Genomic DNA, 16,726 nt, shown 5'->3' on the forward strand with positions numbered 1-16,726 from the left:
CTGAAAATCTCACTGTAGACCAGGCTGGCCTCTAACTCACAGAGATCCACCTACCTCTGCCTCCCAAGTGCTGGGATTAAAAGCATGGCAAGAATTCTCACCATAATTAGACAGGGACTCCAGGGAACTGACAGTGTCTCACAGACCGCAATCTGACCTCAGACTTGGACTTCTGGTCTCCTGCTGCCTCTCCCTGGGTGCCGAGATGACACGTGCACACTGCTGTTATGCAGTTTTATGCCATGCTGGGGCTCAAACCCAGGCACGTTAGGTAAGCACTCTATCTGATGAATTTCATCCTCAGTCCTCCAGTCAGTCTTTGATAGGAACAAGGCGGAGGTGAGGGTGTTTGCTTGCAGAACTGTGCAAGGAAAGACATGGTTCTGAGACTCCAAATTCAGTTCTGAGATTACCCTGTCATTGCGCATGGTGACAATGGTCATTTATTTGATCATTGCTATACTCTGGCAGACTAAGGGTTATATGTCGGTTTATAAGGTTAAAGAAAAATATTAAGCATGGTGATACACATTTATAAACCCAGCACTTAGGAGGCTGAAGCAAGCAGATGGTGAGTTCAAAGTCAGCCTGAATTACACAGTGACTTCCAGGTCAGTCTGGGTTACAGAGACAGATCCTCTTCCCACCCACCCCACCCCCATCCTTAAAAAAAAATCTACAAGTGTACTTTTGTAGTACAGCTGTGTTTAAAGTGAGCACGCCCTGTGTTCTCAAGCCGGCTAAATGGGAAAGGTTTGCAGAGCAAGAGAAAGTATTATTTAGGGAAAAGCCTCGTTATTTTGTCTGTCTCCTTTGTTTTAACTCATCGGACGCTGTCCTGAGACATTGTCCGTAATGGAGATGCCTGGGTCCGGGTTGGCTGTGATTGACATCAGCCAACCAGGTGTCACTCAGCCCTAGGTGCTCTGCTCCCCACTAAGAGCTACAATGTGACAGACATCAAAGCCTGTTCACAGGCTCCAACAGACAGATGATTTGGTTCACGTCTTACTAGAAAAGTTCTGGTTCAAATAAGGAAAATGTTCATGACTGAGGGGCGGGGGTGGAGCAAGGGATGAAAACCCTTTCCCCCTGTGTAGGAATTTACCTTTCCGACTTAAGTCAGAGTAAATAATCCTATGACTCCAATGACTGCAAGCGACTGTGACCTCTCTGTGGGTGGATCTTTTTATGCCAATTGAAGGAGTCTATACCTGCCCTATACCCCCCCGCCGCCGCCAAAAAAACAACCCAACCCACACAGCACAACCTTTCACGCGTGCCAGACCAAGCATCAGCATGAACGGTGGTAACGCCTGACAAGTAAGGGCAGGCTCTTTCCTAAGCGCTGCTTGCATACACTCCTTAGCCTGACTCTTCAACTCCCTGGAGGTGCCAGGATTTCCCCACAACCCGTACTTAGGACGTACACAAATAATATATAGAAAGGGTTGCTTGTTAAGGATATGTTTTTTCTGTTTTATTCTAATGCAGGAGAAAACATCTATACCAATAGGAGCATTTGCACGTGTGGCCGGCACTCGAGAGCCGCAGCTAGCTGGGGTTACATTCTCACGGACGCACAGCAGACACATCTGGGCTTTAGGAAACTCTGGCAATATCATCGTCTCAGGAAGACACAGAGTGCCGGCTACAGAGACGCAGTTTGCCATTTTAGCCTTCAGACTCCCGACAGCACAAATGTCTCAGATAAAAAGATGGCAGGATAAGTGATGGTGGGTTTTTTGGTTTTGTTTTTACATGCTCAAGATAGACACTTTGATGTTCTAGACAACAGAACTGCCTTTAATTCCCCCAAACAGTCTGAGATCTCCCTTGCCTTTTGGCTTCTGCAGATGCCAGCCTCTCCACCTGGGTGTTCCTCTGCTTACAGCAAATGCACTTCCCATCTCTCTTAGGTAACATCTACTTACGCATCGCAAGACACCAACTTCTTTCCAGAAGTCTTCCTTGACCTCGGCAGCTCAGAGTGGCTGTTTGGGCTTTGGTGGTTTCACTCATCAAAAATGCCTTCAATTTTGTTTTCAGCAAGAAATGCTCATTACCAGCTGACCATTCAGGACGGATGATGTAATGGATGTATGTGCTCTGAACTCTACCTTCCCGGTTCACTTTGTGTGTGTGTCTGCATATGGGTACACGTGGACCTGTGTCCCTATGGAGGCCAGAGATGGGCACAGGCACTGGGTAGCTCCCTCAACTCCTGCCCTGCCTTACAAAGACAGAATCTCTTCCCGAACCCAGGCTGGCCGCCAGCAAACCCCAAGGCTCCACGATAGCTGGGCTTACAGATGTGCATCGTTGAGCTCATCTCCTTTAAGTGGGTGTTAGGGATCCAGCGCAGGCCCCCGTGCTTATGTGGCAAGCACTGTGCTGGGTGGACCATCTCTCTGCACGCCCCCGTTGGTTTTTAAATTTGATCTTGTTTAGAATAATGAGTATGCAAATTCTTTAAAAAGATTTCACTCCGGTTTGATCAAAAGCTTTCTGAACAACACTAGCCATGGAAAAAGGGGACTAAGCAGTTCCTGGGGTATGATGGAGAAGGGGCCATTCACTTAGGGAATTTTATCAAAGAACTACTCAGGAATCACTATTCTCGTTCTGATGATGTGGCAGACAATGAAAAATGTAAGAAAACAAGGGTGGAAGGAAAGTGCTTGCCATTGAGATTAACTCTAGCTTGGTCCCTCGGTCTCACACGGTGCAAAGGAACGGCTTCCCAATGACCTATTGCTTACACACACACATTAAATAAATGTGATAAAAAATAGGAGAAATAAGTAAACAAGTAAAATGAATATATTAACTTCTCATGTTTCTTGGGAACTTTACAAATTTCCCGATTCTTACTCAAGGCAGAAACCAGATCGTATAGGTGATGGACAGTAAGTATGTGGTCCTTTATCTATCCCAGGAATGCCTCTAAACATGAGACAAAAAAAAAAAGAAAAAAAAACCCACATTTTATGATCTTCAGTAATTGAAGGACACGAAGAAGGAAGTCTTTCTAATCCAACAACACACCCTTTTCAAGCCACTGCCAAACCACAGTCCCAGAGAACTTCGACAATGATGAGGACACCAAGAGAGACTTACATAGCTCTAATCTACATGGGAAGTAGAAAGCAGAAAAAGACAAGATCTCCTGAGTAAATTGTGAGCATGAGGACCTTGGGGGAGAGTTGAAGGGGGAAGGGGAGAGGCAGGGAGGGGAGGAGAGAAAAATGTAGACCTTAATAAATGTCAATGCTCTGTGCCACGAGGATCTCTTAATACCTAATCTGCACAATTAAGATTTATTAAGTAAGCTGAATATGATTCGACATTGTACAAATTGGCTTACCTCAACATATGAAATCGGGAATATTCCTATTTTATCTGCCAGCATTCCCTCAGCCCAGTTCTCATCCACTCTGCGGATCACAGTCAGGACGTCATCCTGAGGAAACAACCAATCATGAGTCTCTCTGATCACGTTACATTTATCACCTAATCAGCATCCTAAATAAAGGGACCGAAGTCTTAATAGCAGGCAAATAAAAATTCTGTAACATGTCTTTAATACAAAAAAATATAATGTTTTCATAAAGTACACAGGACTACCAGTCAACCTAATATCTTTTAAATTTTGTTTTCGCATCCCTTGTAGTGGCGGTGGGGAATGAGCAAGAGTGTGCACGTGGGGTTCAGAGGACAACTAGGAGGAGGTGGCTTTTCCTACTGTGAATCCCACTGAGCAAACACTGGTCAGCCTTGGCAACAAGTGCCTTCACCAACTGAGCCATCTCGCCAAGACCTAATGTTCTCTTAGACATCTGTAAAACTGCAAACGTCTACCAAGAGAGTCCAGGTGCTTCCTTTTAGAGCCGTAAAACTGCAACTCGAAGGCCATTTCCTTAGCATCTCAGATGGCCATCTGTTTAAATTGTCCTCAAGTATTTCTCACTATAGTTGATAACATGGACAATGCTCACTGAAATAAACATCCTACGGCTTCACTTCTCCAAAACACGGCTTTCTGCTTAAAATTCCAAACCGTCTTATCAATTCGGTAAATATATTCCTATGTGCTTTTAAGCAAAGAAATTTACATATAATGTAAGAAGTAATGATGCTTTATTTGTTCCCCGGGATTGTACTTTGGCACCCATGGGTGGCACACACACGCCCCCTTTTAAAGCGGCTCAGAAAGAAACTGGCTCTAAATGAGAGTGCCGCTACAAAGAACATCAGCCCAGATGATCCTTCGGAGACGCCCACACACAGAATTCCTTTCCTAGCGGCCTGAAGAGGGCTTCCTGGGATCTTTAGAAGCACACCGACAGAGTTCACATAAACTATTTTCTCTTTTTGCAAGATGAAATACCAGTCATATTCCAGGTGTGTGGGAATACCCACGGAAGCTGAAAGCAATCTCGTGGACACTTTACCTTTGCAAAGGGAAGGCAGTCTTTGTCCGCTTCCTTGTCTTTCACCTCAAAGTCATAAAGTGCTTTGCACTGAGGTGGGGGCTGAGGTAAAGGTTTGATGATCTGCACGAAGTTGGTGGGGAAAAAGCCGTGGACCCCATTGACTTCGCCGTGGTACCAATTCTCATCCACTTGTCTTCGCAAAATGATGATGTCGCCTTTGCTGAACTTCAGGTCTCCAGGCTCTTTTCCTTCGTAGTTATATAGCGCTTTGGCACATGGTAACTGAGGTATACCCTTAAAGAAAGAGAGGAATTCCCGTGAGATAGCGGTCAGATAGCGTCTCTGAAAAGATGATCACATTTGTGTCTTTAAGTCAAGATCATATCCAGCAACTTGGCACTTAGAAGAAAACCTTACATAAAAACCTAATTACATTCACCACGGTACAAATACAAAGAGCATGGCATTTCTGCATTATTCACAGGATAGCTTCTATGCCTAAATTTAATATAGTGAAGCTTTGGTTTTGTTTGCCTGGGATTATTGTCTAAGTCTGTTTCCTGGTACAAAATTCAAAAATTCATAAAAACCAAACTTAGTTTTTATACCAATGATTTATTCATCAAGATAGATGGCACAGTTGGTGAAGAAAAATTTAAACCAAAACCCGATCTATCGGGTTCATAACTTCTCTTAAGCAGATTAGATTTGGGGCAAACATTTTTCTGATGTGGCTCCAGGTCTTAATCTTTTATGAACTTAGTATGTATTTACTAAGACGCCTTTCTATGCTCAAGAATGGAAGACAGCAGTTAAGACCATCTCAGAACCTGAGTGTACTAGGTAGCACTACTTGATACAGCCCAAAGGCACATGAGAAAGTCTTAGCTGAGCACTTATCTTTACGTGATTGGTCTGTAGACTATCTTGACTGCTAAAGGTTGGTCTATGTGGGGCTGTCCTGACTGTTAAGGGCTGGTCTGTGAGGGGCTGTCCTGACTGTTAAGGTTGATCTGTGTGGGGTTGTCCTGATTGATTATTAAGCATTGATCTATGTGGGGCTGACCTGATTGTTAAGGGTTAGCATGTTGGTTTTTTTTTGTCGCTTGTTAATTGCTATAAGAGTGTCCAGCCCACTATGGGCAGCACCATTTCATGAACACATAGTCCTGAGAGGTATGAAAAAGCCAGCTAAGGAAGAGCCTGGGAGCAAGTCAGTCACCAGTTTTTCTCCATGGTTTCTGCTTCAACTTCTCTTTGACTATTGCCCAGAGTGTAAGCCAAATAAAACCTTGACTTGTTGCTTTTGGCCAAAATTTTTGGCACCACAACAGAAAGGAATCTAGAACACTGCCCTCTCAGGCTTTATCATCAACAATTTGAGACGTGGTTTTTACAATTTAAGATATTCAACATGCTCTTCCTGCCTAAATAGAATTGTGAGGCCAAGAAGCGAAGAGATGAGACTTTAAACATTGCAATTTTGTTTTAAAAGGCAAGCTAAAAAAGGTATGCACCTTCAAGACAATTTAAACATGAGTTAAATGAATTCAGTGTGACACTTCCCAGTGTCTTTTGATGCCCATCCGTGAACATGAGTCAGCACTTGAAGCTTTCTGGCCTCCCTGGAGCACTGCTACCCACCACTGACACAGAGGATAAATGTTGAGTCAAATACATCCCTAATGGTGTGCAGAATTAGATTACAGCCTTCTGTTTCTCATATCTTCATTCATGAATCCATTCATGTGGAACACACTCATCAAGCTTTTACTTTTGACCAGGCAATGTGCTAGTGCTAACGTCTTTAACAGGAATAATGCAGAGTTCTCCTCCTTGAGGGACAGGGCAGGTGGAGTAATGACAATCCAGTGGTGTAAGTCCAATGATTGAAACGTCCACTGATAACGGGAAGAGAGAACTCGGGACTTAGCAGATGGGAGAAATGACACATTTCCCTAAGTCTTCTTGGAAACCTAAGGAGTTGCCTAAGCAAAGTTGGGGAAGAGGGGTAAAAATGAAAACGGGAAGCATTCTACTCAGAGGGAATAGTACTAACAAGGAACACCAGCAGGAACACAGGCACGGGAAGAGCATTAGCAATGTAAGGTTCAAAAGAGGCCAATAGGGTCAAATTTACAGTGGGTCTTGAACAACACTGTTAACAGTCTTAGATCAATGGCTCCCTTCGAGCAACAGTCGAGGGCTTGAAGCACAGAGGGCTGTGTCACACTATGGTCCAGGCAGATGAGGCTCGCAGTCAAAGAGAAAACAGTGTAATAGGTAATCAGACAGCTACATGGAAAACAGAGCTGTGCATGGCTGATTGTTTCATGTTTAATCTTTCCAAGAAAGTAAAGCAATGCACATGTTTATGTTCTCCACACTCCACTCATATATACAGAGAAGATCAACTTTTAATGCCCTTGATGGAAACAAAACTTTATAATAGATTCCAACAATTAGTTTGTTTTATCATCAGTCTATCCAAATCTCTTTGCTAAATATTTCTGTTTGAATTAAGGTAAATAGTAATTCTCTCTCTCAGGATGCTATTCGGCAGTCGTCTTGCCTTGGCTTGGACCATCGGATGCCAAGGAAAAGGGCTCTGAGCATCAGCATCCTTGGAAGGCAAGAGTTGAGGAGTCTAGAAATACTGATGCCCTCATGCGCCTTTTTGAATCCTGCCTTGAGACATAGCTTTTAACAGCATAACTCTTGTCACTTGACCTTGATGTGCCCTTGTGAGCACGTCTGCTGCTGTGCCCTCTGGCTCCTCCCACATGCTCTTCATATTATGTATTTCCAAAGCTTGTTTTTTCACTGCTTAGCAATACTTCTCAAAGCCAAGTTTGAGGAAATAAATGTAAAACGGCACAGCAGTAAGTGTTGCTGGGGAGGGGGATAGAAAGGACTGGCAAGGGCATGACAAGGGACTGAGCTAAGTCTTGCATCTGATGAGACTGTGTGAGCCCATGGGGGATGGTAGCAGACTCCATCAGCTGGGCTGCTTATTGGCTGTGTGACCTTGGGCAGGTCGGCGTCCCTGTGCCCTGACTTCGTCATCTGGAATTGTGGCGAGGATTTGGTGAGTTTATGCATTTACATCCCATAAAAATAGCCTAGAAGGAACTAAAATGCTACATCTGTGAACTATCATCATCATCATCATCATCATTATTGATCAGCGTGCAAAACCTGGTCGCCAGTGAAATGGGGCGCTTGACAATGCATTTGTTTTCATGCAGTTGAACCCTTTTGCTTTGGGATGGATTCACATAGTAATCACATTTCATATATATCTCACATAAGTATATGTATATATGTGTGTATGTATATATGTGTGTGTGTGTGTGTATATATATACACACACACATACACAAATATAGTCACTGTACGACGACACAAAGAATGTTCCTCCCAGGAACTGCTCAAGAACTTTGAAATGTGCGTTTCTGAAGCACACAGTTGTTTTCGGAGACGAATTCATTCATCTTCCGGTGGCACAGAAGAAATTACAAATTCACTGACATGCACCGTTTAATAGGGGCTGGCATTTTAGATGTGGCCGTAGCTCATCTTGACAGGGCTAATGTAAGGCATTGGAGGCCTGCATGAATTAATTGGAAATCCTATTACGAACTCGGTGACAAATAACTCTATTTGCCATCATGGCCCCGTTCTCTCAATTTCCACCACACACACCTCAATTAGCTCTGTTTTGGCCGGCTCTACCCCAGATTCATGCCAGACAAATCCACACAACCAAGATTCAGATAGAGCGCTCTTAGAAACCACTTTCAACTGCTCCTCAAAGAGATCCGTAAAGCTTCTGTGATATGGTGATGTGGAAATGCAGGGAATTTATTTCTTACCAGATCATTTCCACACCCCGGTGGCCTAATGGACTTATTAACTTTTCCACAAAGCGAATCTATTAAGTGCTCCTAAAATCATCAAGCATCCTTAATAGAACAAGTAGCGACGGGAAAACCTATTACGATGATGGCAGTATGCATTATGGCTAGCCCGGGGTTACTGGCCCCCACGCAACCAAAACTTCATTAATTCACACTGACTTGCTAAAGGTTGACCGCCACAGTTATTTCGGTGATCAATAACCACAGAGAAAAGAGCCATAAAGCTTATGGCTGCCGAAACCAGGGGCAGACATTCGTGCATCCGGCAGTGTTTTTCTAGGGTGTTCTTTTTTCAATTAAATTCTAAGGCACTAAAGGAGCCAGTCTGTGTCAAGTTCCTCAAAAGAAGGTTTCCCACATTAAAGAAAATGAATTCTCCCCTGATTTCAAATCGAGCAAAGTTCAGTGATCTTTAGAAAACTTATTCCCATACAGGCTGCAGCTGATTAAGGATAAATGGTTTAACGACTTGGAAGAGCAATAAAAGAACACATTTTCCTGCAACATCTGAAGGGAAAAGACAAAACAATTGGTTTGAAAAACTCTAGGAACTAGTCTTGTGGGTAAAATACATCCCGAGCCCAGGGAGGCGAGGCCTTCCCATTCATCTCCCCGAAAGGTCTGGGTGTCGTGGCATCACCCCGGCCTCTGCCCTCTGTGCCTTCAGCTGCTTGTCTCTGGATCCTCACACCAGGCCAAGGCCCCCGAGGAACCGCAGGGCTTAGATTTCACTTGGAGACTTTCACTTGGCTACACATGAAAGGGAGGCTTAGAAAGAGAGAAAGCCAGAGAGAAACCGCACCGCAGTCTAACCTGGGGTGTGCGGCTGTCACTCACGCTGCCAGCTTTATCAAAGGCCTTGGCAACGGACACAGGCGAGGCAGTAGAACAATTCTTCATCAGCGGCAATTCCAATAAATACTGGATTATTATTTTGCTTGTTAAAAAGAGCAGGACAGTGGGCCCACTTTACTTTGCAATTAATGTTTGCTTCTGAATTACACATTCAGGTTTTATTGCAGATGGCATTAAAACCCTCACGTGATCTGCACACGAATATTTGTGATGAAATGCTTTCTACTTCCATCTCTGCACCACCAAGCACTTTCCAATATATCTGACAAAATGCTCCTTGATGAACCAGCCGAGCGCCCAACAGGTAAATAAAACACTCACTGCCAATTTATTTCCTGGGCTCGAAATGCCAATGCCAGATATACATGCACAGCAACCTCTCTAAATTCACATGCCTCCGGGCATTTCTTACTGCCCCATAAAGTAAAACAGATTCAACAACCTACCGAAAAGAAGGTCTAAAAGCTGCTCGTACAGCGGGGATGGCTATAAAATGTGAATTCAGTTATATCTAAATTGGCATTTAACTCTGCCTGGTTCCAGCTCAACTTCAAAAACTTTGCAGAAAGAACTGAGAAGGGAGAAATAAGAGACAGTGCTGTACGCAGAGATCAAGTAGCACAGTGGATTAAAAAAATAATTTTAAAAATGAGACCATTTATTTGGGTATGTGTGCACATGTGCATAAGATGTGAGTACATGTGCGCACCTGTGCACCAGGTGTGAGTACATGTGCGCACCTGTGCACCAGGTGTGAGTACATGTGCGCACCTGTGCACCAGGTGTGAGTACATGTGCGCACCTGTGCACCAGGTGTGAGTACATGTGCGCACCTGTGCACCAGGTGTGAACACATGTGCGCACCTGTGCACCAGGTGTGAATACATGTGGGCACCTGTGCACCAGGTGTGAATACATCTGTCCACCTGTGCATCAGGTGTGAGTACATGTGGGCACATGTGTCATGACAAGCATGTAGAGGTCAGAGGACAACCTTGTGGAGTTAGTTCTAACTGTCCACCACGCGGGTGCTGGGGATTGGACTCAGGTCACCAACCTTGCACAGCAAGCCTCTTTACCCACTGAGCCATCTCGCCAACCCAATTCAATATAATTAATGGCTATTAAGTATAAAACTTTGTTCTCAGGATGTCTAGGTCAAAGATTAGTTAGATATGATTAGACTCTGACTGGAAATGTTTCGATTTCAATATAATGCCCCAGTAATTACTACAAGCTATATCTCTAAAGTAGTGTGGGGGAATTATTAGAACTCTCAAATCTCCTCTTAGTTCATATGTTAATTGTTGTTTATTTTAACACTTACTTGTAGAGAGCATTGGCTACAGGACTTTTATCATCTCCTTAAGCTCCTGCAATCTCACTCACCCCAAATGTATCAATAAAAAGTTCTGCGTAAGCACTAAGCAGTGATGGATTGCACTGCCGAAGCTCAAAATCTCCTAATCATAACTTAACACCTACCAGCGCTTTGTAAATTATCAGCACTTAAGGGGAAATTTTCCCCCACTTACATTTATTCTTTATTTTTCTTTTAGGGTACCTGGAAAGCAACGTAGAGCCTGGTCCATTCTAGGTAAGCCCTCTACCAGTGAGCAACGTAGAGCCTGGTCCATTCTAAGTAAGCCCTCTACCAGTGAGCCACACCCTAATCTACACAAATCCATTCTGTCCGTTCCATTACCCTAGCATCCTTTCCCTGATACAGCTGTTCTCTTCAGCATTCTCTTAAAGCAAGTCTCTATCTAGCCAATCTTTCTGCCCTGCTCCAGATCACGTTCCAGTTTCACTGCCAATCAAGAATGTGTGTTGACCCAGGCCAGCCAAATGGGGCACCGAGGCACCCAACTTGAAAGCAGTGCTATAGAGGGAAGAAGTGAATCACAGAACACTTTGGCAAAAAAAAAAAAAAAAACAACTTATATTTAAGAAACAGCAAAACAAAATAAAAACTAGGATGAAGAGGTAGACAAAACCAGCAAAAATGAAACCACGGTAGCAAGAATAATTCCTGAAACATGGTCTTGTCTACATTAACAATGTCTTTACAATTGAGATGGTTCCCAGCAACCTCCTAAATCAAATCAATGTTCTAAAAATCATCGGCTTTATGGTCCTGAGTTTGGGTTGACCGTTCCACCTCATCTTTTCTACCCTCAGCAAGCAAAGCCATTGCTGTCATCACCTCCAGACTCACACATGCCGTTCCTCTACCAGCAGGAGTTACTGTGAGCAGCCCAGGTCTCCTGCGCCCAGTCTGGGGCTTAGCCATGTTTCACTGCCTACACCCTGCTGTGGAACAATCTTTGTACAGTGAAAACATATATTACTCTCATTGGTTAATAAAGAGCTGATTGGCCTAGAGCTGGGCAAGAAGAGATTGGGCAGGACAGTCAGATTAAGAGGACGTTGGGAAGAAGGGGGCAGAGTCTGAGGAGTCTCCAGGCAGATGTAGAGAAAGCAGCAGATGTGCATGCCATACTGAGATAAGGTACCAAGCCACATGGTAGAACACAGATAAAAATATGGGTTAATTTAAGTTGTAAGAGCTAGTTAGTAATAAGCCTAAGCTATTGCCTGAGCATTTATAATTAACATTAAGTTTCTATGTGGATGCTTGGGAGTCAGCTGGTGGGACAGAGCTGACCAGAGGTCCCAACCAAAAAAAAAAAAAAAAAAAAACTGCCTACAACCTGCAGCTGATAATTACACATTGTTTCTTTTGCTGACATTCTTGTCTATCTAGGATGGCTGTTTTTGTTGTTTGTGACAGCACGAATGAGGCCAGGCTCAGAGACTCAGCTGTGTTGACAGGCTCTGTCTCCTTATGAAGATTCTCTCCACTCCATTTAACCGAGGTGCTGCTCTTACGTGTACCCAGAGTGCAAACTCTTACTGTCATTGTATGTACCTCACTCCGTGTAGAAGCCCCACCCTAGACCAGAGCATCCTGCACTGTGAGGCCTTGCATTATCCCTCTCGATACCCTCTGAGCACCGATCTCGGTGTCTGTGAATAAATTCTTACTGGAATGAAAAAAAAAATGTTGTCCCTAGTGGGCTGAGTGCTAACGTGTGGATGGATAAGTGGAAGAAAGTTGTATTCAAGGTAAAGTAGCTAAAAAGACGGTTGTGTAGGTAGATTCGCCCGCTTTGGATATACTGTACGATACACACATGCATATAATTATGAGTCTCCAGGGCTGACTGCTACATTGTCCTTTTGAAGTTATCTTCCATGCATCCTCTGTGCATGTTACACAGTAGCCATGGGATTCCAAAGTGTATCCAGCATAGGAACACTAAAGAAGCCAGCATTCCACTCCTGGGGCTCTGGGAAACCCGAGGCCCTCAGAAGTGTTCCAGAGAGACCTAGAAAAATAGGAACAAGTCCTGCTAATTGGCAACCACGGCCACTACCAGAACCACGTCCAAGTACAGAGCCATATCCATCTACGGAACCACGTCCGCATACGTAAAACATCCTGCTAATTGCCAGTCACGTCCATGTGCAGAAGCACACCCATGTGCAGAAAACGTTCCGAACATGAACAGTCGGATGCATTCTGTGAAGAAAACTGCTGGCATTTGGAAAATGCACAACTACCATGCAGCAAACCACAGCAAACAAATATTTTCCTACCAAATTCATGCGGCAGTTATGAGGAAATGGTCCTATGGCTGATTTATAAGTTTTTCTTGAATGGCCTTAAGGGGAGTGCCCAACTGACAGACAAAATGCTAAGACAAATCTTATGAATGTCTTTAAGGGGATACAGCAATTGAGAATGGAATTCACTAAAGTACAATGCAGGAAATTCATGTCACTCAGTGTCCTGAACATTCGTTTGCTATTTCACTACTTACTCGATAACTGTGAGAGTATTTTTGCAGAAAGCACGGAAATGCACCGGGAAATCCCCTGCAGTGAATTGTGGTCGCTAGCTTGAAGACTCAAGGCATAAGGCAGAATGGTTCCTAGTAAAGCAGCTGTCCTTTCCCTGCCCCCGCCCCATAGTAAGCATCTGACTTGGGCTGGGGCTGAGGATTAGACAGGCAGGAGTGGCCACACACCAGGAACACTGTGCACCCTCCCAGAAACCCAGGCAAGAAAGAACAAGGAGAAGGTATGCGAGTTGGCCCGGTTGTTGTAAAAACCCTAGAAGACTCTAAATCAAATCTGATGACTTAATCTCGTATTTGCGCCTATGTGTTACAATGTTTCACTTTAGGACCCTGGAGAAAGTGTGCCCACCTAATTTAAACAATGAATGTGGAAAATAGTTTCACAATTGAAACAACATTGCAATAGATCTAAGCATACGCGGTCAACAGACAAAAGTGTCAAGACAATTTGACTGCAGAAGAGATAAGCTTTTCAAAAGATGCTGGGAAGATTGAGATGATATGAGACTTGACCCCTATCTCATACCATATGAAAAAAAAACCAATTTCAGACGACTTCCATAATCAAATGTGAAAGTAGAAACTCTCTAGGGGGAAAACAGAAAATATGTTGTGATTTAGTAATGGACCAGATGAAAGACAAAATAAAACTAACCATAAACGTTCATAAACTGGACTTTCTTATAACTAGATAGTTCTGATCATCCAAAGACAATGAAGGAAATAAAAATGTGATAGATTGGGAAATAGTTTCAATGTTAAAATCTAACAAAAGGCTCAATTCAGAAACACAAAAACTCCTATGAATCAACCAGAAGCAAGCCACTTGCTTTAGAAAAGGGGCAAAGGGGGGTTGGAGAGATGCTTCAGCCGTCACGAGCTCACACCACTGTTGCAGAACCCAGAGTTCGGGTCCCAGCACCCACACTAGGCAGCTTTACAACCCTCTGTAACTCCAACTCCAGGAATCCCATGCCCCTGGCCTTTGTAACTCTGTACTCAGGAGCACATATCCACATACAGATACATGGAAGCACATACCTACACGTGGATACATAGGAACATATATCTACATGTGGATACATAGGAACACACATATACCTACATGTGGATACACAGGAACACACGCCTACACGTGGATACATAGAAACACACATATACCTACATGTAGATACACAGGAACACATATCTACATGCAGATACACAGGAACACATATCTACATGCAGATACACAGGAGCACATACCTATATGCAGATACACGTATACACATGTACAATTAAAATGATAAAAGTAAATCATATTTTTTTTTTTATAAATTGAAGATCCAAATACAGAAAAGGAAGTTGTACTACATGGCCATGATCAGGACTCAACCCCTTGGGTAGTAATGCAATCCAAAATATCACTGGAATGAAATAGGATTCCACATTTACTAGACTAAAGGAAATTTAAGGACGACTGGGCTACAGCTCAATGATAGAGCACTACTTGCCCAGCATGAGAGGCGCTGGGCTCACTCGCTAGGGCTTCAGTGTCAACGACAATGAAAGAGTGAGGGAGTGAACAGTTTAAAGACTGACAACAGAAAATGTCAAAAAATAAGAAGGAAGTGGAACTGCCAAATATAACAGGCAAGAGTCAGAAACCGACAAATTCTTATAAAGATACACAATTTACTCTATGCCCTAACAATTCCACTCTTCTGTATTAACTAACAAGAAATAGAAACATTATGGTCACACAAAGACTTGGGCAAAAATGCTCATTGGGGCACTGTTTATGAATACCAAATACCAAAAATAACCCCAACGCCCATCAGGATGAGAACAGACAATGGATACTACCCAACGACACCAATGGGGGCTGTGGGCGCAACTGGTGATGCTGTAACCCTGAATTCAACCCCCACCAGCGGCCTCACAAACACACTGCACATCAGTGGGGAAATCGCACATAACGACCCTGAGATCACGCTGATACAGCATTCAGGAATAAGCAGGACAAACCGTTACAAAAATCAGAGCAGCAGGTCCGTGCAAAATGGCAAGTGTGTAGCAACAAGAGGCATGGGGAAGATTTTTAAGACTTTCTGCATCCAGGCAGGGACATGCGTTACCCAGGTAAACACATATCAAAATGAAACAGATTGTTCACTTCTGAGCCAAGCTTCACATGTAACTTTTACCCCAATTAAAAAAAAATTTAGGGATAAAACTCAGAAGCAGCACTTAGATAAAAAAAAAAAAAAAAAAAAAAAAAAAAACGGTAGAATGACCTAACACACCAGGCATGTTACCATGCATCAACACAGTGGGGGACACGCAAAACTTCTGAGGGAATAAGCTACCTCCCCATCAACAGAGTGGCAGAGCTAGGAAAACAAAAAATCTAAAGGATGAGGTGGGTATGTCCAACCTTCCGGCAATGCAACATGCACCATGACCTTGTCCCCTTCAAAGTTCGTGTTTGAGAACTGCATGATCAAGTCAACACTAACACACACACACCATTTTCATATCTCTCCTGGATTGCGTGTGGCGTGCGGGCTGCTTTTGGACAAACCTGAGAGGACAGACACTGTTGCGAAAGCAAAGCTCTCTCCACGCAGGCAGGGGTAGAAGAGATGTAGAAAGTCAGCCACAGCCTGACTGCGCACTGAGCGCCAGGCAGCCTCTCCGTCCCCCATCCAAGATGCACTCTAAATCTTACGGACGAAGGAAGAAAGAACTACGACGCGCGCGGCCATTGGGGACAGAGAGAAGATGATGAAAGTGTGGCCGTACTTTCATATAGTATGATGGACAAGCCGCAGAACTGAGCTGCATTAACAGAGCAGGGTTCAGAGCTCAGCTTTCAACACTCTGAAAAGGTCCCTCACAAAGAGAGCAAGACCGGTTTGTAGTGAAGAAAAAATACAGCTTAGACCAATGCATGCATTATTTAAGATGGATAGGAGAATCTCCTGACAGAGAGAGCTGTTAAATATTGCAATGGATTATGATAGCTCCTTCGCTGGAGACTTGTGAAAACAGGAATATCTCACAAGCTTGGCTCTGCTTATAGGCAGGGGTTTCTAGGAATACTATGAGCTCTTTAGCAATCAAACTATTTATATAGAAGTTATTGATTTTTGCCCTATTTCTCTTTGAAGGGTAGGCTCAAGAATAGGTGTAATGGTTAGACTGTTTGTTTGTTTCATCCTTGACACGACCTAGAGTCATCTGGGAAGAGGGACCTCAATTGAGAAAATGCCCTCATCAGAATAGCCCATAAGAAAGTCTGTGGGGCATTTTCTTGTTTAATGATTGATGTGGGAGGACCCAGTTCCATCCCTGGGCAGGCAGATAGTTCAGGGCTGTAAAAAAATGTAATCTGAGCAAGTCAGTAAACAGTGCTCCTCCATGGCCTCTGCTTCAGCCCTGTCTTGGCTTCCCCTGAGGATGGTCTTTTGGGCCATGCTGTTTCCTCATAGCAGCGGAAAGTATCTAAGCAATAAGCACAGGAATAAGGTACAGGAGGCTCTATAGGAGGTCGGCAAGGACACACTTAGAAAGAGAACAGATATTGAACTTACAGAAACATGGCATC

The 16,726-nt window shown here is 43.7% G+C and overlaps 1 protein-coding gene across 1 annotated transcript in view; it reads right to left on the minus strand.

Moving 5' to 3' along the window:
• The window catches only part of Sh3rf1 (SH3 domain containing ring finger 1), a 161,587-nt gene that overhangs the window by 53,065 nt on the left and 91,796 nt on the right, over positions 1–16,726 (minus strand). The window contains exons 3-4 of the mRNA XM_057752848.1: positions 4,455–4,730; positions 3,368–3,463 (exon numbers count right to left, since the gene is read on the minus strand). Coding sequence (XP_057608831.1) covers positions 3,368–3,463; positions 4,455–4,730 — 372 coding nt within the window. The remainder of the gene's footprint in view (positions 1–3,367; positions 3,464–4,454; positions 4,731–16,726) is intronic.

The sequence above is a fragment of the Chionomys nivalis genome, chromosome 20 (assembly GCF_950005125.1).
Source record: "Chionomys nivalis chromosome 20, mChiNiv1.1, whole genome shotgun sequence".
In the NCBI taxonomy this organism is placed as follows: Eukaryota; Metazoa; Chordata; class Mammalia; order Rodentia; family Cricetidae; genus Chionomys; species Chionomys nivalis.